Source organism: Coturnix japonica, chromosome 4 (assembly GCF_054131305.1).
Source record: "Coturnix japonica strain WE chromosome 4, WE-NBRP24, whole genome shotgun sequence".
In the NCBI taxonomy this organism is placed as follows: domain Eukaryota; kingdom Metazoa; phylum Chordata; class Aves; order Galliformes; family Phasianidae; genus Coturnix; species Coturnix japonica.
Window position 1 is genome coordinate 34,306,120 of NC_140666.1, and position 24,607 is coordinate 34,330,726.

Consider the following 24,607-nt stretch of genomic DNA (forward strand, 5'->3'; position numbering starts at 1 on the left):
AACAGAGCGTGTAGTGTAGCGAAACTGAAGTCTTTTCACACTCTCAGCCTGCCTAAGATTGAACAGTGCACACACTTGGATGCTGTTCAGTTGCTGGATCTACTGCTGCTTTACATCACCCACCTCTCATCAGTAGCAGGAGCCGATCCTTAACGTCAGTCCCTGGCAAATGCTGGTAGAGATAGAGGGGGTGTTGACCCCAACAAGTGCCACTTAGTATCCCTGCACGAGGCAAAGCAACAAATGTTTCCTCCAGCCCTATGCTACTTTGTACAAGAGTCAGATGTTTTTTGCAGGGATGTGGGGCCTAATTTGAGGACCCTAAGTCTGTTTCACGTCTGTATTCTCAAGCATAAATACCACATTAATGAAGGTTATGTCTGCAAAGAATACCAGAAGAACTGTCAAGTCTTGAACGCCAGGTTTGGCTCCTATCTTTCCCTAACAGCCTCAGCACCACGCAGTTTACACTGGAACTAAGTTGCTCACTACAGCAGCAGAATGAAAAGGAGCTGTACAGTTAAGCTATTGAAAATAAAACCCGGTGAATAAAAGAAGGCATTATTTATTTCTTCCTGTTCAGCTCCGGCTTTTGGGGAATGCTTTCTTTGCTCCGGGTTTTAGCATCCCTACTGCCTTTGATTGAGTGCCCTCTTCTGTTTGATTACGTGAGTGCATGTCAGCCAACGGGTAATTACTATTTATCACCAAACAAGCAAGATTCTAGATAACTAAAAGACACTGAATCTGTACATGAAACCAACGCATATCAGAAGCCCTTCTTCCTACCCCAGTAAAGCTGGAGGGGCCAACATCTCCTGCAGCTTCCCAGGAGAAGGAGTAGAGACCAGAACGAAGGAAAATCCTGTTACCTACCACACCATTCAGCAGCCATGGCTGTGGAATAAAGTTTACTTCCCTCATCCTGCACACCTGCTGTTTGCTGCAGCAGTAAGCAGGGCAACACCAGCATGCAACCAAGAAAAACCACTCCTAAGAGCAGAACTGTCCGTGTGATGATGAGACAGCACTAGAAATAGGCTAGTTAATCCACAGGTAGCACACCAATCAATATTTGCTCCTACATCCCTTGGTACAGAATACCTTCTGACTTTACATCTGTCCCCTCATCCCACACGTGCTTGTGCTCTGTGACACTGCCTTATCTCCTATCATCAGCAAAAGGAAACAGTGGCTGCAGTAGCTGTACCTGCAAGGTGGTACCATCTGAAAGCAAACACCACAAAACAAACCACTGAGCTCCTATGTTGTCGCTCAGCTGGTACGAGCTTCTTGTACTTCCCCTTCTGTGCTAAAACAGGAGCTGGGGTGGGATAGTTGGTACAGAATTGGAGAGAAAGGAATGGGAAGATGGGAGAAGAAGCAGAGCCCCAATGCTGGGTTCAGTGTTTGGGGTTTTTTGTTTGTTCACCAGACAATAAGTAAAAATAGTACTTTATCACATCATCAAAGCTTGATGCTCATGCAAAAGAAATCCCAGTTAAGGCATTTTACTCTCAAATTTTCCAAATTTGGAGTACCAACCTGCAGTTGTAAGTATCTATTTAAATAGTTGCCTTATGTTTTAAGAAGCAAGTGGAAAAAAAGAAAAAAACAAATTCTATATTGATAGCAGCATGGGAAAGGGTACAACTGAAACTTGGATGGACTTCACCTGCATCCAGCACTTCAGCTAAGCAAATTACTGCTAGCAGCAGCAGGTGGTCACCCTTCCATGAACCAGCGCTAGAGGGAGGTGAAACGCTTCACTGCCTGCTTTCACAGACTCTGTATGCAGAGAAGCATTTGGCAGTTCAGACAGACAGGACTCCCAAGTTTTACTCTGGAATTTGAAGTATATTGTCAAGCACAACTTTTCTCCTCATCTCCTTTAGTCTTACCATCTTCCTATTACAGGACGTTACATCTGCTTTTAAAGCAAGATAAATGAGTTTTGAAGTGAACCATGTTGCGCTGCGTGGCATCACAGCTGAAGTGCATTTCTAGTTTTCTTCAAAAGGAGCATATAGAGGATCCCTGACATGAAGCATATATATGGGTTATCCTCAAACTAATACTTTTTTTGGAAACTGGGAAATGATAAGCTTTGAGAAGCACCCCATAGGTTGGGCTTCTGTTCTTCATGCATCAGTTAGCATGGGCTAATATATACCCCTTGTGGTCTGTTTGCCACATACCAGATTAACTCCAGAGGTTAAGAGGCAGTCAGCAAGTCCTACAGTGTCAGAAAATGTATAGCCAGGTGTAGAAATAGCTTTTTTCCACTGGGAATTCTTAGCTAAATATGAAATAGTACATTTAAGAGCATGCATCTATCACAGAATGTTTAATCTACCAGGTAACTACAGACAGACAACCAGCAAATATCAACCTATGACTTTTATTCTGGTAGCTCTGTCTATAAAAATTCTGTTTAATCACAGAGGTTTTATCCTTTAAGTAGAAGGCTGCAGAAGAGCTTTGTGGTGCTCAGAAGCCTGATTTTGCTTGAGCATTATTCCAGGTATTAATAAACAAGAGCAGGGGCATTAGGCTGTATTTCTGTTGGGACACTTGTAATCTACTTTATGATAAAGGAAAGAGTATGAGTTTCTTTATGCAATGGGTAGGAATGCTAAAACACTGTAATTTCCCTTTCAGTGTCTTTTCAAATTTCTGCTTGCAGAGAAAGCAGTCAGATAGACTTTTTGGTTCAGAGTTTCTACATAAATTGTGTACACTACACCTCATTTAGGCTTCATTTAGAATTACTGTTATGCTGTGATGGCTGTAACACTTTCTAGCTGATGGGGATCTCTGTAAATACTTTTTATTGAATACACAATTGCGTGCCTACAAATAGCAGAACAGGGTTAGGAGGACACTGGCATGCAAGTCGATTATTATAGATATTTTCATTATTAAGACAATAATGACAAGCCAAGAAATGGGGGGGAGGAAAGGGGGGGGGAGGCCATTGGCTTGTAAAGGGCCTTGTAGATACTTTTCCCTGCTCTTTTTCACTTTTGTTGCAACATGCCCCTCACAGAGGGAGAATCTTTTGATGTATAACTGCTTGTTCTGAGTTTCCATAGCCATTCTGTTCCTCATTAGATCCTAAAGACCCTTGTCCATTTGAATACCTGTGCCACAGCCACCTGTTGGGATTTTGCAGGCCACCTGCCAGCTCTCAGAGGAGCTTAACCACAGCCTAAATTCCTCCTTATTTGTACAAGAGTCTTCTCTGAACCCCCTGTTTTTTTATGCCACTTACTGCTAAGGCAGAACAACACAAAGATTATAGCAAACCGAACACAGTTTGGTAGGAATGGGGTTCAGCACCCCCAAGTAGGAGCCACCAGTCTGAGCAATAAAGACAACCTGAACCAGCTTGCTTTTGATGCTCATTGTTTCTGTCAAGTTGCGATACAGCACTTATTGCTACTACATGCAACAGTTCTTGTTCTCAGAGCAGAAGCTTTAAAAACATTTACTCTGGGCTTCTATTGCGCAAGGAAGTATAGCATCTAAAAGGTTTACACAGGAGGAAAACCAGATATTTTGTACAGCCGAATGTCAGTGTGGTTACAATTGTAAGCAGGGGATTTGTATAAGGTTTTAACTTCCTTAGAACTTTTAACTTTCATTTTGGTGTGGAATGTGATGGTGGCATAATAAAGCACCACAGTTTGGACCAAAAGTAAGAAATGAACATAAACACCTGGAAAACCAGGAACTAGAACAAGCTCACCTGGCAGGGATGCAGTGAAGCATACCACTTCTCTTAGCACATCTATCTATTGCATGCTGGGTGGTGCTCCTGCACTTGGTGCTGGGTGCTACTTCCTAAAGCAGAGTTGTTAATGACAGCAGCATCTAACTAACTGAAGTCATATTAGGTTGTCTGTTGCAGCAATGAACACTGGTCCTAACATGTAATGTGTGGTGTGACAAACAGCACGGCTCGTTTTGTCTCCAAGGAAGAGTCTGAGGTTTCTCACAGGAATCAGCTGGTTGATTGCCACAAACGTTTCTGTTAAACTTTTCAAAGGCGGCAGTGCTGCTCACTGAGAAAAAGGAAAAAAAGAATGTGTTTTAGATGGATGTTTAGCAACAGACGTTGCTCATCAAGTCTATTTCTTTGCAAATATACAAAGCACACTGTATTTCTGACTGCAGGTTATCAGTTAAGTGAATTACAGCATATAAACACTACCTGCTGTGTAAATCCTACTTATCTCATGGCTTGGAAAAACTTGCTCAGCAACCCTCCCCCCACCCAAAGCAAGATTCAGTGAATCCCTTGACTTCAGCCCTGCTGTTCAGGTGTAAGTTATTTCCCCGCATGCTGGGCACATTTGCTACTCCTTACACCTACAGATAGTTACTTAACTTTAAGCACGAAGTAAACCAAACATGTTTGCTGAGATCACCAATGGAATTAATTTCATGGCAATGTCAGTTTGGGGCCAAGACCCACACACAGAACTGCTACATACTCTCAAAATAAAGGGCAACAACAGCTTATTCATACTCAGACAAACTCTCAGAATCAATTCCAGGCTTCATCTGATAATTTCCTCCATTACTACTACTACTACCCTTGCACTGAATAAGTAGTATTTTTTTAAACGCCAACTACTGTAACATTGCTCCAATTTTTAGGGTAGCAAGATGTTGACAGATGGAGAAGAGAAAAAGGAAAAAGAAACACTTCTTAACACTATTACTTTCCCTCTCCCACCACATTTGTGTGTCCTTGGGTGCCCTTTGCCCTCATTTTGAGCAACACCCTCAGCTCTCAGGAGCACACTGGTGACCTTTCCATGTATGTCAGCCACAATCATCAAATATCTGCTCCCCTTCAAACCATGATTCCCAGTTAAACGTGAACATTCCCTTTGGTAGAGGAAGATATCATAGACAAGAATTTTGCAATCAATTTTGAAATGCTGGCATTGGTTTCATTCAGATTTGTTTTTCTCTGTCTCAACTGCTAAAATAACATACAAAAAGACCCAAGACATTTGGTTTATTTACTGATGTGGCTTAAGAACATTATTTATTTCTTATCAAAAGATAAACTATCTTAATGCCTCCTATCATAGCACTGCAAATGGTGAAATAAGTAAACATGCACTTAAGCATGGCCCGTACTGCTGTACCCATCAAGTTTTAAGGGTTTGTAGACATCAAGCTTTTTGAGGATACAATGAAAAGTAACACTTTCTTTGCTCTGTTTCCTTCTCCTCCTTTACTGGTGCTCCATCCGGAATAAAAATAATTTGACTTGCAGAGTTCCTGACCTGGGAGCTTTACCTGATTAGCTTTCATTTTGCTTAGCTTTCTTTTGCTGTTATTAATGTATTTTCTACCAGACCTTTTGTCCATATTTTAGCCAGCCTTTTCTTTCCCATTGGGTTTCTATCACCATCTTACGGTACATTTTGGAAAGAAGAGTTGCATGGAATAAGAAAACATGGACAAAATACTTTTTTTTCTATGAAGATATAAACACAACTGATGAAAGCTAAGCATTCCTTAACACCAATTTACAGAATCACAGAATCACAGAATGACCCAGGTTGGAAGGGACCTCAAGGATCATGAAGTTCCAACCCCCTCCCTGGCCTGGCCACCAAATTTCCACATTTACTTGATCAGGTTGCCCAGGGCCCCATCCAACCTGGCCCTGAACACCTCCAGGGACAGGGCATCCACAACCTCCCTGGGCAGCCTGTTCCAGGACCTCACCACTCTCCTAGTAAAGAAATTTAATAAAATAATTTTCTTTTATTATTTTTTTTTTTTTTTGCTGGGCAGTTGTTATGTGTGGAAATACAAATTCACCATCAGAGCGCACATGTAGACTTTGCACATGCTGCAATTGCCACTGCCTGGGAAAGACATAAAGGGAGAGCACAGGAAACCTCCTGCTGCAATTGTATTGTATACCTTTAGGGTTCCTTAGCAACTTCTTCAGGTGACTTCTCCTCCTCAGAAACTGAAAGTGGACACAAAACACCAATGAGAAATACTTAATAGTATACATGCAGAAGGAAAGGAAATAACATACCCGGCTATGAACAATAAGGATCCTTTGTACTAAGGAAATATGATTTCCTAAGTCATACTAGGCATGCAGACATTTTTCCTTTAAACTTGATAAATCTAACAATAATAGAGTTTAGGGGTTAAGCCTCCAAACTGGTGTGATGATTTTAACACATATTTTTCTCTCAATCATCATTCTGAAGAGCAATCCTTTATAGCTGCACTGAAACACTGTGAGGTTTATACATACCATATTCTACATTTTTCTTTACAGTGGTGTAATTTAAGAAGATACCATCTTTCAAATTAAGTCAGACTTGTTGTAAAAAAGCACATTACATTGCATGCAGCAATTTCAATGGCTTTACCCCCAGGCTCTTAGCCAGGCACTGTACTCAAATGCCACCAGTGCCCAACTTGCATCTATTTCTAATGCACAGCAAACAAGACAAAAGGTTTCAGACCCAGCTGCACTCCTGCACCTTCTGAAGCTCTCCCCGACTCCTCAGCATCAGCATCCTGGTTCCTCGTGGCTGTGTCAGACATCTCTTGAGCTGCTGAGGCTACTCCTTCCTTGACACTGTCTAAGTTTTCCTCATGGGTAGAAGAAGCTGCAACATCCAAGACTTCACTCACAGTTTCTATGAATCAAATTAGACAGATAATTGTCTCATCTTCCCCCTCCATTCACCAGTACAGGAGAGGGAAAGCAGTCACGGCTCACAAAGTGCAAAGTGCCCACCTAACAGGCGTGTTGGAAGTAATTGAAGGCAACAGGTCTATAAGACGATTAAATTTTGCTATGCAAATACATCTTTGCAAGTGGAAGTCCATGAAATGTTACAAGTATCTGACTCTTCCTAGCCCTGAAGCAGAAAGACATAAATGTGAGCTATTTTCACATAGTTAGGGTAAAGGTAGATATTGTCTAAGCTATGTATTCTCTTTTAGTTACAGATTTATTATTTTTTTTTTTTTTTTCTGCTTTCTCCCAAACTGTTAATGATACACAAGATACCGATGGTTACGATTCTGTAGAAAACTATCTAACACTTGCAAGATATTAGCTTCCCCATATTGTTACAGTTACAATTTAGGTGGGAAATGCAACCAGCCATTCTATGTGGTTGTCTGTTACATTATCATTATGTTGCCCAGGACAGCAACATGCGTGCTTCATAGTCTAAGTTAAAGTAGGACACACAGTCCAGGAAGGATCTTTGCATTGATTCTAGTTGTTCAAATTCATATTGAACAGCTTGCAGAGAACTTCAGTGTTCTTTCCCTGTATATGCATTGCCAAACATATCTCCCAAAGATGGCATTATCATGAACACAGTGTTGTACCGGTCCATGAACATGAAAGCTATCTTGAACGTTAACCTGATATACCTGTATATATATACTTTTTGGTTCTGTTTGTGTCTCTGTCTTGGAACAAATGCTGTGTTCCCCTCATTAGGTAAACACATTTTTCTCTGCTCACGGGAATCCCAGTGATCCCAGGGCATCTCCAGGTTAATGATTACCTGAGAACAATCTGAAATCACCCATCTCTTTCAGAATCGAATTGGTGAAGAACATTAAATATAACGACAGATCATCATACCTGCCTCTTCTACTGATCAGCTAGTAGCACAAAGCACCAAGCTCTGGAATTTCTCCTTTTTGTTCCCCTGCACGTTGATTTAACTTCCTGAAATCAGTTCTCACTTTCATTAGCTCTACAATTCTACAAAATTTAAGCTTTTTTATTTTTCAAAGTAGGGCTCTCCAGATGTTACAACATTTTAACTGGTGCTGCTTCCTGAAGGCTGATCAGATTGAAATCCTGAAGTCCCGTGTGTCTTTGCACAGCAATGACTGGGACCCATTTTCTCTACTTGCACCAGCTTTGAAAACAACCTGCATTGTTCTTTGCCTCTCTGCAGTGAAGGCACGTGGTATTTAAGTACTGTTTGTAGCATTTTTTTCCACTGAATGCCCAGCTGCTTGATCACAGCTATTATACAACATTACTTCAGCTCCTCAGCATCTGTAACAAAACACATATTTGCAGTGTTCCAATCAAATCCATCTCAAATGATTCACCCTGAACCACATAATGTAGAATCTAAAAATGGCAATGTCCTTAGAGTTCTTAATTTCTTCCTAAGTGCTTTCTTCTTAATTCTGCAGAAACAAACAATCAAAACACCATCGTTTACCAACAGCACTGCAGTTAGATGGTTTCATAATCTGACAGTTTCATTCAGTGTTTTTCTCCTACCCCTGTTCTTATTAGGACATATTACCCTACAGACTCCAAATGTGTCATAGTTCCACGCAAGGTACTAAACTGATAGCAGAATTTCAGCCTTTGTGTAAAAAACTCTTTTTGTTTGTTTCTGATAAGAAAAAAGGATTTATTTTTTAAAGAATTCTTCATCAGGCATTTGTCAATTATAAGTTTTTCCCTGGGATAACAGTTAAGTCACAACATCAGTGGATACTCCTCTCATTTTGCAAGGCATCTGCATATAATACTGCACTTGCAGATTTGAAATAGGAGCCCAACCTTCTTATCCTTGCACCAAAAGATAGTACAGACAAACTTCAGGCATCTGAGAAATCTATCCTACTCTCTAGATGATCAAAGCAACTTTACAAATCACAAAGTCCTCAGGGTATTGAGGCTCCTGGCACGGTACTGCTGCACAATCATCAGCACATAACACCTTTATCATATCCATTGCTTCAGTTTAACACTGAACTCCAACAAAAATACCACCTATTTACACATAAGATAATTACGTGCACTCTTAAACAGGTTTCAGCTCCTTTGCTTTACAAGATCACTATTTAGAGAAGAAATGTGCCCTTCCTATCTGTGCGTGCAGAAACACGACTGGGCAATAACCAGCTGCGCACTACACATGCATCAAACAACAACAAACTATTTATGCTCTGGAAACCCATCTGTTTTGAGTTGAGTAAATACAAAAAAGGAAATTGACTTTTCAGACAAAAGGAAATTAAGTTTTTGTTTTGTTTTGTTTTTAAACAAAGCAGCAGCATTAGGAAGCTCCAGTAGCTTATTGGCACTATGTCCAATATGTAGTTCTTCACAGAAGTACATCCCTATAATTTCAGTGAAGAAAGTCTTCCTTTTGCATAAAATTATTTTATGTCAGTCTCCACAGTCTCCAAGAACACTGTTTTTACTCCCACAAATTAAAGAAGTTCCAGAATTGAGAAAGCATGACCATCCATCTCTGTGTATTCACAGCAGAACAGAGGGCATTCCAAATGCATTGCGTTTCTGCATTCTCATGATTTTCAATTGACTGGTCTTAATAATAGTGAGCTCAACATTCTCCCAGCAGAACAGATAAACATGATTAGCAGAGACTTGCATGACCCGTATGACTGACTGATGTTTGCTCCAGATAATAATTTAAGAAAACACAATTTCAAATCATATGTGTTGACCTTCTCCAGCCAATAGCAACAACATACAGATAGATTTTCAGAATTCAGATCCTACTACTTTCATAGCATCTTCCCCCGAAGCTTTGAAGCTCTCTAAACAAGCTTTAAGCTTTCTAAACAAGCTTTCCTGAGGGAATTTCCAAACAGGGATCAGTCTAGACTTTGGTCTGGGACTCACAGTTCCCTTCTGAAGCTGAACCTACTTCCATTGGCAGTCATGTTCCACCACCTGGGAAACAAGATGCTGCTGTAAGATGATCCTGAAGCAGGCAAATGAAAGGGAGCTATGGAACAAGTCGAGCAGACACTGATGGAAGTGGATGTGAAATCTGTTAAGAACTTGGCTCTTTCAGGAAGTTTTGTAGGAGATAACATTTCTGAGACCACTTCTACATGGGAGCTACTCTAAGATTTTAGAGTTCAGTGTTCATACAGCAGAATTTTCTGAGTTCTATTTCACAGCATGCATGAAAGCTAACGTACTAAGCTAACAATGCTCAGACGTGTACTTATCATTTCACACATGAGTTTTCACTGACCAGGATTCCTGAGAAACAAAATGACAAAAGACAGCCTGCCACAATAGGATATGAGATGAAAGAGAAGAAAGAAGCAAGTTCACTTTCTGCACTCATATAGAGTAATGTTGTCTTCACTGTCAACCACGATAATGTGAAGGTTATGTCTTCAAACTTCTACTACAGTAGCAGCTAGTTAACAATCACTAAGAAAAGAAACAAACAAATGAAGTATTTGTGTATAGAAATTATTGTAAAAAGGAAAGAACTGCTTTCTTCCGTCCTCGTGCAGATGAAACATTTTATATCGTGAAAGCAAAACACCCTTCTAAGTAAAGACAGAGAAAATCGACTCGTGTAGTGTGGCATGAAAAGAGGGAAAAGTCCACATTTAAAAGAACAAACAACACAGCTGGGGGTAGAGGGCACTCTGGGAATGCAGAATTTCACTCTCACAGCAAAACTTGCCCCACCTTTGGCCAGTTAACTCAGCGCTGCTGCAGAGTGTTCTCCTTGTTCCAAGTGCTCCGTTGTGAAACACTTCTGATTATTTTTATCAGTCTAATAATCCCAGTTTACAGATAACCAATAAAAATAGCCAGCAGGTATCACTATGCTGACTTGCTCATTATATTAAAAATGCACTTTTCTGAATCATCTCACTTACAGCCCTATCTTTTTTTTCCCCCCCCTCCAACAGTCAAGAAGAGACTGCTATCTTTCACGCAGCAAGTCATGTTCAATTACTTCTGCAAATGTTATCTGCAGAAGAATTCAGCTTTACAAAGCTAAAATAACACCCGATAGCCAGCATAATACACATGGAATCTGCCTGGAGCCACAGAATGCTCTCAAACCAAAGAACTGAAAAAGGCTTTCAGACTTCAAGCTACCTATAATATATCCAGAGATACACAGTTATTCCAAAGGGGAAAAAAATAAAAAAATAATAAAAAAAAAATTAAAAAATCAAGTAGTTGTGAAAAAGAAACAATATTCTATTGACAGATTTATGTGTTTTTCTTTGTTTTGTTTATAAGACAACAAATCATAACAAAATGTGATGCTTACGTTTACACACTGTCCTCAGTGAGCTCCACTGTGGGTCTCTGGGATGTCCCCTGGAACATCAGGATACTCAGAACAAAACATTCCCTGCTTACAGCTCAAATAATAGAAAACTTGCTGTGAAGTAGAACTTGCTTAAAGTCAGAATCTGCCACATTTTAAAACAGCCCAAGAATGTATTTGTGAGAAGTTGAAAAACAGAACTCAAAAGGTGGGGGTGCCCAGCTCCCTTAGATCTGTTCTTTTGTTCACTTAAGACAGTTTCCAGTGGACAGAAAGGAATTACTGATGGGTTGTTCTGTAAAGGAGGGTACTCACAGCTCTTACAGAATTACTTTCTAAATATTCATATAATTGCAGAATCTCTAAGTTTGGAAAATAGAAGATTATCCAGTCCACCCTAATCCTAGCATAAATTGCACCCCACTAATCCCTGTTCTTCAGTACATCTAAGAAGTTCTGGAACACCTCCAGGTTCAATGTCTCCAACACCTCCATGGTCAATTGCTCCATTGGTCAACCACCAGCTGGATTTAACTCCATTCACCACCACTCTCTGGGCCCAGCCATCCAGCCAGTTCTTTATCCAGCAGAGTGTGCCTGTCCAAGCCACAGGCTGCCACCTTCTCCAGGGGAATAATGTGGGTGACAGTGTCAAAGGCTTTGCTGAAGTCTAGGTAGACCACATCAATAGCCTCTTCTTCATCCAACAGGCAGATCACTTGATATTAGAAGATCTGTTTGGTCAAGCAGGATCTGCCTTTTGTGATCCCACACTGGCTGGGCCTGATCCCCCAATTGCTCCACAAATGCCGTGTGATCTCACTATAGATGATATTCCTCCCATTCATCCAACATCACAGAGATCTTCCTGTTCTTTCTGCTGTAAGGAGTCATCAGTTATATGGAGGAAAAACAGATGAAAGATATAAGAGAGCAGTGGGCAATGCATGGCAGTCTGAAGGACAGCAGATAAAAATGGCAGCCCAAGGAACAGATGAAGAAAGGGATAAATATGAAGCAGGAACAGCCAACAGTGTTTCTAGCAACATGAACGCTGCCCTCAAATTATTAGAAATATTAGAAAAAATATTCTAAAAGGATGTTCAAAACAGAAAATCTTTATTATACTTCATAACTGAACATAAATTTAGTCAGATTAAGTGGAGATTTTTCCTCAATCTGTTTGTCTGCTGTTACACCATTCTATATCTAGTGGCCCACTTAAGGCAGGAAACTTGTCAATATGAAAGGCCTTTGATGAGCTGCAAGGATGAGGGCTGCAAGGGAGAATAGCACTGTAGACACATGCCCAGACTCCAAATGTACAGCTCCAACTGTGTTACAGTTATTAAGGCCTGTCCAACACTATCCATTCTACCACAACACTTAAGGTCACCAGGAGCTGCAGGTTGAACAGTTTTTCTTCTTCCTACACATCTCACAAACAGCCAGAAGGATGCATTTGTTCTACTGAGTGCTGCCAATTTGAAAGCCTCTGAATAAGTGTGAGCAGTCACAAACTAGTCTGAGGACTTTTCAGCCATCTTCCAAATGATGACGGTGTCATAGCACAGATCAGAAGGCAGCTGGGTACATACTCAGACTTTGGTAATTTACCAAGCTTATAAACTTATAAGTACACTGACTATGTCAGGTGTTTTTATCTGCTTGGCATCACTGTGTGATGGGGTCAGCAAAAGTTCTGTCTAGAAAGCTGTGACTCTTGCCTAGCACAGCCTATATTTGTTTCTCTAGGTTGCAGACAACTGGCATTATAATGTTATTCAAAGCTTAGCATGGAAAACACTGGCACATTCAGATGCTAATCCTCCTCAAACATAGTTACTCACCATTCCTAAAACCAGCCATGGAAGAACAGTGTTTGAAATGATAAATGAAAAAGAGACCTCACTCTTCAATACTTGCAAAATTAATAAGAACCTACATTACAGAAGCCAGGCATCTAGGAATCATAGCTGTGGGCTAATTGCTTTTGCTCCAGCTGATAATGTCAAAACTTCAAATGTCCGTATCAGAGACAGAAAAGAGTCTTTAGCAGCAATCCAACAGTTACTAATGCAACAGCAATGCCTAATCCAAACAGTATCTTGTCAATCTATGCATTTCATAGCATTTGTTCTATCAGATAAATAACTGATCTTAACTTACCATTACACAGTGCACATTAAAAGGAAAACAGCATGAAACTTACCAGCATCAGGCAGTAACCAAGTGAGTAATAAAGAAAGCAGAGAAACAGAATTTAGAGGAATCTAAAATCTTAGAAGGAGTGTAACAAAACACAATAGGTGGGTGTTCTTGTTTGTGTTTTTGTGTGTGCGTGTGTGTGTTTGTTTTGCAACAGTATTTCCCCAAATTCCAGATAAAAGCAATGGAATGTGAATTTCTAAAACTGAAATCACCCTAAGTATCTACATCCAAGGCTTTGCTCATGTTTGAGCAACCACAGGAACTCACACATTCATTCTATTTGCTTGCTGGACCATTGAGATGACTGCCCATTGCTTGAACAGCTTACATTTCCAAAGATGCTACAGGAAGCCTTATATTAAAGGAAGCGCTTGCATTTAAGAAAGCAGAGGTTTAATGGGAATAAAAATCCTTGCACCTTCATCTGCAGAAGTAATATCACCCTATCAGCAAAACTAATCAAAATGATTTAGATGAGTACTCTTCAGAGTAAGCCTGCATTTTCCCTGTCAGCTTTGAGAGAAAACACTTCTCTGCTTCAGTAGAAGTACAGATGCTTCTTCTCTCAATGGAGAGAAGGACCAATTAGGTCAAATACAGAACGGAAAGGAATTTCTGCAGTGATATAAATAAATCACCACCTTTTAAAGACATGTAAGTACTCTGAACAAACTGGCATACATCCAGAGAAGAGAACTTCTGAATCAAAATGCTCTCTTCTTGTATTTAATATACAACATTAATTGGAGCTAGCTTTTAGGAGAGGGATACTGGTGATACTGGTTTAAGCTTTTGTGTTAAGACCCCGTGGTGTTTGTCAAAACCTTCACAAGGCTGAGGCCTGAGGCATCAACTGATCAGAAGTGTGGCTGCTCGGCAGGCTGGGCCTGGGCTGGACGTGCAGAGGAACACCAAGGTGACCCAGTGACAGGGCCATGGCTGCCTTGGCAGCCTCCCACAGCGGGACTCAGGTTACGCAGCGGTCACGGCTCAACTTAGTCCTAGAGGAGGATCCTCACATGAACCTTCACTCATAGCTTAGGCACAATTAATCACAACAGCCTTGATTAGTGACCAGTGGCACAAAAGACCTGTTCTCCAAACCGAGTTCTAACATCCCAGAAGCACCGCAGTGATCAGACACTCCCCTGCTTCAGAGGCTGGTGATCACTGAGATGAAGCACAGCTGCAACGAGATGTGACATGTTCTTCTTAATATGAAACGCTCTGACTAGAGGCTGGAAGGAAGATGTCAGAAGCCCCATGTGATCATTTCTGCTCGCTTTACCACTCAGCAAAGAATAATCGCTGCAGTGAGATTGGGCAGATGATACAGCCCTCAGAATGCCTTATAAATGCCTTTGTAAAAGAAGCTCTGTTCTAGCATTGGGTTTCCACTATGTTGCCAGAGAAAACAGACTGAGGAAATCAGCAATTGCTGAATAATGCATCTGCTCAGCCCCAGCAGTTACTAACAGTTACACCACACAGCTTCACTTACTAACTACACAGTTACCCTGCCTGGCTTTAAATATTCACATTCAATATACCTACAATGTTCCTCAGGCAACAGTCCAGAGCCCTTGCAGCTTTGTATTTGAGAGAACAGTAGGAATATTTACCATAGAGAATCCCACCCTCCCCAGCAATCAGGAACTATCCCAAGATCTGTGCCGTGAAAGGAACATTCAGCACTTCGGGGTACAAGCCCGTGCCCACTCCTTAAGAGTGAAAACTTACAATTGCTTTGTAGGGCAACACAGACAAAGACCATCTTACAGCATCTCTCTCAGCAGCTTTGACTTATAAACATACACCAGAATATTTCCTTCCTAGATGGAGTTGTCTAAACATTCTATAGAAATAGCTTTCTATAGGAAAAAGGCTAAAATATTTCTGGAATCAGACAACACCGTTCAAGGAACTGCAGCAACCTCCCACACACCAGCAGCTGAAGTCCTTTTCACTTCAGTTTGCCTTGCACTTTGGATCTCTCCTTCCAAGTAGATGCATACCTATTTTCTCTAAAGAAGTCAAACACAGACATCCAGTAAAGGTTCCATGTTCAATCCAAACCGAAAGCTGTCACTGGTTTTCCCATGTACTACAGGCACACTGAAGACTTCCTTTCCAAAGCAAAGATTACAGTGAATTTTCTCTTTCATCACAGACTTGTCAATAGTTTTTTGTGTTTAAAGAGCTGTTGATACCAAATGACAATGTTTGCTGCTTTCCTACCTATCAAATAATTCCAATTGTTTTGGTTTGTCCCATTCAACTTTACTTGAACCAATCAAGAGGGAAAAGCTATTGCCCTACACTTACAGGTTAGCAGTAAATAAGTTTGATTGCAAAACAAAATAAAAACTCAAATTACAATTCTGCACTTTAAGCAATTTAGGAACACATTTGCATTTTTATCATTCTAGAATTAAAAACTGATGATAAACTGAAGTATTCCAGAGTTAAGAGTTATGTGGCCTTCAACTAACTTGTATTTAATGCTAATGTGATGTTTTTTTGCATTTTGAAATTTTCAATCTGATATATGGTTAAGAATGAGATTATAATGATATGGGGATTATTACCTAATTCTGTTGAAGTTCACTGTCAGGAGAACTACACTATTAATGTGAACATCTTAGGAAAAGCCTGTGAAATACAACGTTTAGGTTTCTTAACAGACCCTTAGGAATCTGGTCACAGGAATAATGGTTTAATCAATTATATTACATGCTTACCCCTGAGCATAAGTAAGGACTTGAAGGAGCATAATGGGGTGATAAAACAAACTTCATTCTCCTAGCTTTAGATCAACTCCAGTGCCACAGGCTCTTAGAGACACTGGTTAAATGAACCTTCTTGAAAGCTGTAATCACATTATGCACATGATATCCAAGGTAACACCTGAATTAGTTTTCACTACACGTCAACCTCCGTTAGGAATGATGGTGTTTGTTCTTTGTGTTCTGTCGTAAGAAGCAGAGTCTCAAAACTCAACACACACACGCAAAAACTACATTCATAGATTAACCTTGTGCTGCAGGAGCTTCTGAATTAGCAGCAGCTTCCTGCTGTGTTCCCTCCACAGCAGTGGATGTGTCTGCAGCCGGCAAGTCACCCTCTCCTCCAGTTTCTGGAGTAACCCCAGAACTCTCCTCCTGTGCTGCAGGTCCAGCAGCAGTTGCTGTATCGGCTTCTTCTGTGGCCACGTCTGCTCCAGTGACTTCAGCTGTCTCCTCTTCATCACCTTCTAAGGGTTTATTTAATACAAATAAAGAGAGTGTAAAGTGCATGCATGAAATACAAATTCACCGAATACCTTTACTGTCATTTTCAAATTTTAAAACGGGAAGTCAACTAAAATTTGGGATCAGAATTTACACAGCAAGTCATTATACCAAAAATTAATCCTCCCTACTGTCCAAGTGTGACACCATAAAAGATGTTTACAAGATAAAGAAACCATATTCTTCACTATCAAGTTTCACAGCTACTTCAGTACATTAACGGACAGTGTGGCTTAAAACAAGGGACTGCAAAATGTGGGGATGCAGGGAAGGATAAAAATAAAAACGTGATAAGAAGCAGATCAAACCAAGTGTTGCTCCAAACCCATTCTATTGAAAGGATCAGTGGTAATGCATTCTGACTTTGTAGGGAGATGGATTCTTGTCCAGTTTGCAACCAGCAGTGGCATTACCACGCCACACACAGATAAGACCCTTGCTACCATACTTAAAAGCTCCTCCATAAGGTATTACCAGTAGGGCTCACATATTAGAAGCACTGTAATTCAAGGCATGGCTTCTGTTTGGGGAGAGCTATTTTCAAGGCAGTAACCTTGGCTGGCAATATCTACAGCAGTTCAGAGCCCAACTCAAAATTAGCTTTCAGATGGGTTTTGTGCCACGTCTAAGCTCTACACCATCAGAGATATTCTGCTATCCCTCTCCATCCTGCATCCTTTAAAGCTATATTGACTGTGCTCTTTGGACTGCAAAAGCCATCACACTCAAGTAAGAAGTAGAAGATCTGTGGGACAGAAAGAAACAAGGGATTTCTACCAAAATTAGGTATATAAATAAGAATGTAATTTGAGAATGTTAAGTAGATAGTCCCCAACACTGATATGACCAGTTACGACTGATTTTCATTTTATGAAGTTCTAGCTGTCTCAAAAAACTGCCTTATTGCTGTGGGTCAGACTCTTTAGAAATGAAAAACCCAGTTCTTCCCAAGCGTGTGAATTTACAACTCAGTCATCACAAACAGCAGAAAGCAGCATGAGAAGTACACAAACACCATGCAAGTATGCACTAAGATCGAGAAAGTTATAGAGCAAGTGTTCATTGCAAGTTTACTACCAGACCCAATGCACCAGGTGATAAAACAGAACTGGGAATAAAATTTGCAATACGGCATGAGCTAAGTGAGGAGAAAAGGGAAGGACTTAAAGAGACATAGTCAGAATTTTTTCTTTTATATTTAATCATAAATGGAACAAATCCTTTTTTTTTTTTTTCTTTTTTCCTTGATTTTTTTATGCCAGCACAAACTCATTGTTTAGTAAAAATCAAAGCTTTGTACTGTATAACCTGACCACGTCCCTTTAAGAAAATGCTATAGTTCAGAAAATCTAAATTGATTACACAAAGAACAGACTAACAGCCAAGCTCAGCATTCAGTACAATTTATTGGACAGTCAAACATAGGGTGCATTCATTCAGAACAGCCAGCTTCTCGATCTCAGCACTGCCTTCTGCAAAGCAGATTCATTAAGAGCTCAATATGGTTTGGCCTTGCAAACATGGGTATTTCTTTTAAAGTCTCACAAGGATGGAGTTTTACAACAGAAGGCATAAAGTCATCCCAGGGTAGGCTGCAAGGTACGCAATGGTGAAGGACTGTCCTTTGTGTTTAACTTCCTCAGGTTTGGAAAGAGATTTCCCTTGTATTTTAGTCTGGAAAGTGTAAAAGCAGAGTAGAGATTAGACAGATTGAATCAGCTTGCATTCAGTTAAAAAGAAAAATCATCGCTAAAAAAAGGAGGAAATATGGATTAAGTTAAAAGGAGACATGTATGAATGGAAGACAGAATTCAGTATTTGCTAAATAAGCAAGTAGCATGTTCCACAAGGCAAGCATCATTTTATAGTTCAAATCATGAATCATCTTCCAAATTTCCTACTGCTACTCCATGTCCAGCTTCTACCAGAGGCATTTTAAAATCCTTCCCTATGTCTGAGAGTAGCTTTCAGTTAAAAAGAGCTGCAGAATATTTGCTGTTTGTGTTTCTTTTTTTAACATATTACATAATACATGAATTGAAATACCACTGAGTGACATTTCAACTCACTAATCAAAAAGCCTACAATAGTATTTGATTGTTTCATTCACTTTGCCAACACTGTTTGCTACATGAAGGTCTTAGTAACAGACAGTTTGGTTTGGGGCATGAGGAGAGAACTTTCCTCAGAATGAAAAACCATGAAAGTCATTTGGATCAGGAGAGACTCCCTCTGATCAGCTGCACCCTGCTTCTAAGTTCTTCAGCCGCAGTGCTCTTTTCTTACTATATTACACGCAGCAAACATGGCACAGTATGCTCTTTGGCATGCTGCTTTACTATCCTCCATTTCACACTGTTATCAACAGCTTTACAGAGTAACTTAAGCCTGAACTTAAATGATCCTAAACAATACTGGATGACTTTTAGAGCATAGTTCTTAATCAGCAATGCTTACTGTGAAACAGTGAAAGGATTTAACTGAATCTAAAGAATACATGGGGAAAGAAGCTGCAGTGGCAGTTTTGGGAAAAGCAACACTAGGGTAACACGCCAGGACAAGATACACACCAAAATATGACTATGGCACAGGAGAAAGGGGGAGGAAGAGCTGCTTTTGAGAAGGGACAGAGAGGATTCCATAAAAAAAGTAAGAATAGAAATCCTCTGGGGAGGATACAGTTAGGAATGTAGAAGGGTTTGAAAAAAGAGCTGATTCAACAGTGGTTTTGTATTGTGAACTGGAATCAGTCATGAGTCCAATTAAAAACTTAGGCTTGAGCGTCTGGTCAGGAGCCTAAAATTAAATCCAAATTAACAGGGAAAATAAGTGTCAGAGGTCTTCACTAGGTGGCCCCAGAAGTGTTTTAGACCTCTTACTGCCTCTCATCATTCACAGTAATTATCTGCCACGAATTGCTATATTTAAGCAAACTACTAAACAGCAAAAGGCATCAGATCATGGGATGTCTGGAGAGTGCCCAAAGTGGCAATTTATTAAGTTACAGAGCACTGAGTACTCTTATCCCAGTCTCAGACAACACATCTATAGCCTTCCAGGGGTAAATAGTACCACTGATTGCTGATATCCAGCACAACATTTTGGCAAGCTAGGGTTAAAACTCAGTACCTTGCAAAGAGAACCCTAAGTGAGGAGAGGGAATGTGCTGACATTTTGAGTGGCCTGGGAGGTGCAGTTAATGCTACTGTGTTCTTTTGATTAGGTTGGCATAACCCTCATTTCATCCTTGAAGAGCAGAAGGCAAGGTCACTAGGAGAAAAAATGTACTTTGGTCCCAGCCCCATTTTTTTGTTTTGGGGACAAGAAGGAATTGCACTAAAATTGTAACCAATGTCCCTGCTGACTAAAAGTTCAAGACCTGCTGCTTAAAAGAAAGTAGAGCATTTTGACACAGCTTAAAATCTGCTGGCTCTAAAATCTTTAAAATAAAGAGCATGTTGTGAAACTTCAAGAGATTTAAAATAAATCATTTTAGAAGCAAAAAAATTAAAGGATGTTTTTGTCCTGGAAAAGAAATTTCAGCTCAACATACTCGAACCTATTCATTCTGAGCATGCAAATATATTGAATCGATTCTCCAGATGCCAGCCCCTGAAAAAAACAAAAAAAATTGACAGCTTCAAGAGCTCTGGCTTCACGTATTAAAAAGTTGTGCTTTCTGTTTTTAGGATGTTTGGTTTTTTTCAAGTGGCAAATCAATAATCGTGATGAGGTCCTTTACATGCCATTTTTATAATTGCTTTTGATAGCAAGGCCATGCTTGCCAAGTTCTATCTTTCAGATTAACCATGTTGTAACACTAATTGATGTGGACAGAGACAACATTCCATTACAAGCATTTGAACTAACTTGGTCTAATTATTTAAGCATGAAGGACTACGGAAGGATTTACCATACATTTAGGTGCTGTTTGCTTTTCATTTAGACCTAAAATAAAAAGGATTAAACCCAAGTTGTGGAACAAGAAATGGGTTTTATTTACAACTTCAATCTATTTATTTAATTGCTTTTGTTCCTAACTCGGCACATCCAAGGTATTTCCTGACACACGGGGCCTGGAGACAACCTGTTGACTGAAAAAGAGCTATCATCTCTTCCCAGCCCTACCCCAAAACAAAAGAACAAATCTGGTTTTGACAGCATTCAATCAAAGTTCATTAAGATTTCAGTATAACAAACGAAAATACCCAAGATAGAATTAGTGGTCCAGACATTAACTCCTTTCAACCAAAGATACTGCAACTTGGTCACAGGCCAAGATTGCTGACTAAACACGAAGCCCATCTCTGACATTGGAGCAGGACAGTTTTTGCTCCAAGTCACAGAAAGTGGACATGGACTTGGATGGTGAAGGCCTGAAGAGAACACAGAAATCTGCTTCGGATCCTTATGTACCCAGAGAATGAGAGAGAAGTGCTTCACTTACCCTTGTAAGAGTCAGCTTTGTGTTTCTGCCCTCTCTCGTGGAGAACATTCATATGTTCAATGTAGTTGCTATGGGATGAACTGACTACCTTGTACGTCTGAAAAATAACATACCTAAACATGTATCTAGCTAATACATACATGTGAGACAATATAGCTAACAAAGGTTACCAAACAAAATAAATGGAAGAGGGAAGGGCTTCAAACAAGTGTTACTGCTCATCTTAACAGGCATATCAAATGATTACAAGATATATTGACATATAAAAAAATCCATTTTTCTCCACTAACATATTGATGAAACATGTAGGAATTAGCAAGAAAACATAATGCTTCAGGGATTTAGCAGATATTTCAAAAGGCAATTATGCTTTGGTTTCTACTTTTACAAATATAAATATATTTATATATACACATGGTAATCAAAAAGCTGACAGCAAAAGGATTTATAATTCTTTCAGACAGGCAGTCAGACAAGAGTGATGGTATTTTGGACAAGTACATGGCACTCACCATTCCTGAGGTTTATTTTTGGGGAAGAGAGAAACTTGTACCTTTTGGGGACATGCTAGTCAGGATCTCAGTTCTCAGTGGAGGAAGGGAGCTACAAAATGAAGGCTTTAGGGACCTCAGCACAGTCTGATAAACTTAGAGGAAGGTTGGTGAAAGACTACTAGAAAAGCTTGAAAAGACTTGGTGTTTACAAAGCTCAAGCATGCTTTTTCTAAGTAATTAATATTCTTATCTTCTTTTGTGCCCCAATTAAGCCGGTTCCTAATCTTTCCCTCCCAGCTTCAAACAGCTTCCTTCACATCCGTCCTGCCCACTGCACAATGCTCTTAACGTTTGCGGTTGGCAAGAAGAGACAAGGTGTTAAAGACAGATGCCTTACTCCATCTTTGGAGGAATCCATTTCACATAGCTTTAAGTCTTCCACCAAGAATCTCAATAGCCACACACATCAAAACAACAATGAAATAAGCAAGAATTATGCATCGTTTCGTTAGCTATCTTAAACTGATTTTCCTATGCAATTGTACTCAATTACATGCCACAACATCCACATTCTATTGACAGATCTCATTTTTTGACAGTGTTTTTAAAGCCTCAAACACACTTTGAACCACATCAGCTCAGAAAGCACGGACAGTCCCCCCCTACTTACATAGAACAAAGCACCAAAAGCAGCAACCCCGGTGATGAGATAGTAAATCATGTTCTCTCCAGAAGAGCCGGGCACACTCCCAGATGACATCTGGCGAAGAGGAGCTACAAAAAAATGTTCTTTATAGTGATGTAATATTGACGCTAACGTATGATCATAAAATAGAACTGCGGAGTCTGAACTTTACTATGGGAAGAGATGATTGAATAAGCTATAACAGAATTGGGGGATATGGCTTAGTGATGTATAGGACAATGGAGTAAAACAGGGAGTGGTGCCTAACTGAATGAGGTGCACATCTGATGAGTGTGCCATTTACTGAGTGTGATTTCTGCCTGTCAGCTCTTGATCAGTGGGTGCAGTCATACAGGCATGTCCTGCTTAAGGAAAGCAAAAGGATCAATCTGCCTTTATTCATTCTCGCTGCACTCACAGGCCGCAGTGGTAACAAATTCCCTTTCGTTTAGCAGCAGAGAAGTCTAGGAAAAAGCCTTTTGCTTTTAACTCGCAGTGTTTCACTCCCAGCTCAGCAGCTGACCTTCAGATGCTGGCCGGGATGTGAGGCCGTGCAGGGCAGGCAGGCAGGGTTACACAATGCCATCGGGAGCACGTACTGACAGCAATGACAGCGCAAGCCATTTCATCCCGCCCACCATGGCTGTGCTGTGCTGCCTGCTACGGCCTTGGGGTTCGTCCGTACAGCGACAAGACGGACCCACACCCGGCACGTGTTGTGCGGGCACCCAGCTGCGTTTCGTGACCCCCATCCCCGACGAGACACGTCTCACCCATAGAGCGCTGCTCAGTAAATGCAAGCAAAAATAGTCCCGATCCCTCCTTGCGTTTGGTGTCACCTGCCTCGCGGGGCCAAGTCCGCCCGCGCTACCGGCACATCAGCGCTTACCTCGGGACGGGGGCGGCGGAGCTCTGCAAGAGCCGGTGCTGCTGCTGCATCCCTTCCGACAGCGGGACCGCCGTTCCCAAGGGCGTCCGCCTCCCGCCCCATCAGCCCTCCCGTCCTCGCCCGGCAGAGCCCCGACACCCGCGACCTTCACGCGTCCCCCGCCGCCCCGCTGCCCCCTCCCCGCACCCGAACAGCACCTCGAACAGCGCTGCCGCCCGCACGTACCGCGCTGCTTGAGGCGGCTGGCGGCCGAGGGCGCCCGGCAAAGGCGAGCGGCCAGCGCCTGCGAGGCGGCCCTGCACAGGTACATGGCTCCGGCGTGAGCGGGGCTACGGGCACCGTGCTGCAGCGGCACCGCAACGGGCTGCGATCTGCCCGCCCCTGCCGCACTGAGGGCGGGGCCATCCCAGGCCCTACCCCCGGACGATGCCTCTGCACCTGGGCGAGCCCGGCGCTCACACGGCTCGGTACGGGAGGGTCGCGGTGACCGCCTTGCCGAGGGGTGGGCGTGAAGTTACTCTATTGCTAAAGCAGAGACGTATTTAAAAGCGCTCGTCGCCACGCGTTCCTGCAAAACAAGCTGGAGAAACCACCCCAATTGAAACCAAAGGGCTTTCAGCTTGAACGCTGGAAAAGAGGTTCGGCGTTTAGGTGGTCACATCCCTCAGGAAGCAAATCGCGGCCGTGACACCTTTCCAGCCCACCCTCACGGGCACCTCAGGGTCACAGTAGAGCAGCCGGCTCTCCCCTCCCACACAGGCAGGCAGCGCCGTTGTCACCGCTCCATTTTTATTCCCTTTGTCCTTGCCTGACCTTGACTTATAGCAAGTGTAGGGCTAAGCACTCGGAAGGCAGAAGGAACTGCAGCTGTTCATCTCACCAGGGGAACGGTGAGACAGCACTAGAACACTGAGCAATGACAGCCAGCACAAACCCACTCCTGCCTCTGCGACACCCACAGCACAGCCCTGCGAGCACTCACCTGGTGCTGCCTTCAGAAACACCACTAAGTCACGGCACTATCCATGAGATGCTGCCTAGCAGGACTTCAACAAACAGCTCCTTGCTGGCTGGACTGACTCTTAATGGATGCTCGACTTTTTAATACACAGAAAACCACATGCTTTATCAACATTATTTTCAGAACTATGAAATACGTAAATGCAATCAGAAAGCAATTCACAAAAGCCGGTAGAATAAAACACAAATGGCAAGAGAAGTCTTCAGAAGCTCCTTCCACGCTTTATTTTATAAGCTTGCAGCTGAAATGTACGAAGGGTTTAAATACTTTTAGACAGGTCTGCTGTGCTCCTTAATTCACAGGATGCAACCGATGGTATTTGTTATTGAACATTTGGTCAACCTAAGAAAGAGGGGGAGAAAAAACCCCTTAGCAACAAGGAAAATCCATACAATGAAATCAGTCAAAGATCAGCAGAATTATTATTTATCTATGTCAAAAGTACCTATATGTGCA

The 24,607-nt window shown here is 41.4% G+C and overlaps 1 protein-coding gene across 5 annotated transcripts; it reads right to left on the reverse strand.

The window, feature by feature from the left end:
- Nucleotides 1–3,391: 3,391 nt before the first annotated feature.
- MGARP (mitochondria localized glutamic acid rich protein) lies at nucleotides 3,392–23,513 on the reverse strand. 5 transcript variants are annotated; one of them, XM_085546427.1, is made up of 7 exons: nucleotides 23,356–23,513; nucleotides 22,227–22,330; nucleotides 21,063–21,159; nucleotides 16,360–16,578; nucleotides 6,537–6,665; nucleotides 5,956–6,004; nucleotides 3,392–4,067 (listed from the first exon to the last, which is right to left on the reverse strand). In XM_085546427.1, the coding sequence occupies exons 1-6, from the start codon at nucleotides 23,438–23,440 to the stop codon at nucleotides 5,958–5,960; spliced, it is 681 nt and encodes a 226-aa protein (XP_085402553.1). In that variant the 5' UTR covers nucleotides 23,441–23,513; the 3' UTR covers nucleotides 3,392–4,067; nucleotides 5,956–5,957. The 5 variants fall into 5 exon arrangements, with proteins under 5 accessions (XP_085402553.1, XP_085402551.1, XP_015716521.1 ...); XM_085546425.1 differs by having other exon boundaries at nucleotides 6,519–6,665; XM_015861035.3 differs by having other exon boundaries at nucleotides 6,537–6,695.
- Nucleotides 23,514–24,607: the final 1,094 nt, after the last annotated feature.

What these genes read in the sequence shown, in the direction of transcription:
- MGARP (XM_015861034.3), bottom strand. Translation starts at nt 23,440, where the DNA reads ATGTACCTGTGCAGGGCCGCCTCGCAGGCGCTGGCCGCTCGCCTTTGC. An exon ending in CTTTTGGTGCTTTGTTCTAT is followed by an intron (nt 21,160 to 22,226) that starts GTAAGTAGGGGG and finishes GTTATTTTTCAG; the next exon opens with ACGTACAAGGTAGTCAGTTC. An exon ending in AGGTGCAGGAGTGCAGCTGG is followed by an intron (nt 6,005 to 6,518) that starts GTCTGAAACCTT and finishes GTCCACTTTCAG; the next exon opens with TTTCTGAGGAGGAGAAGTCA.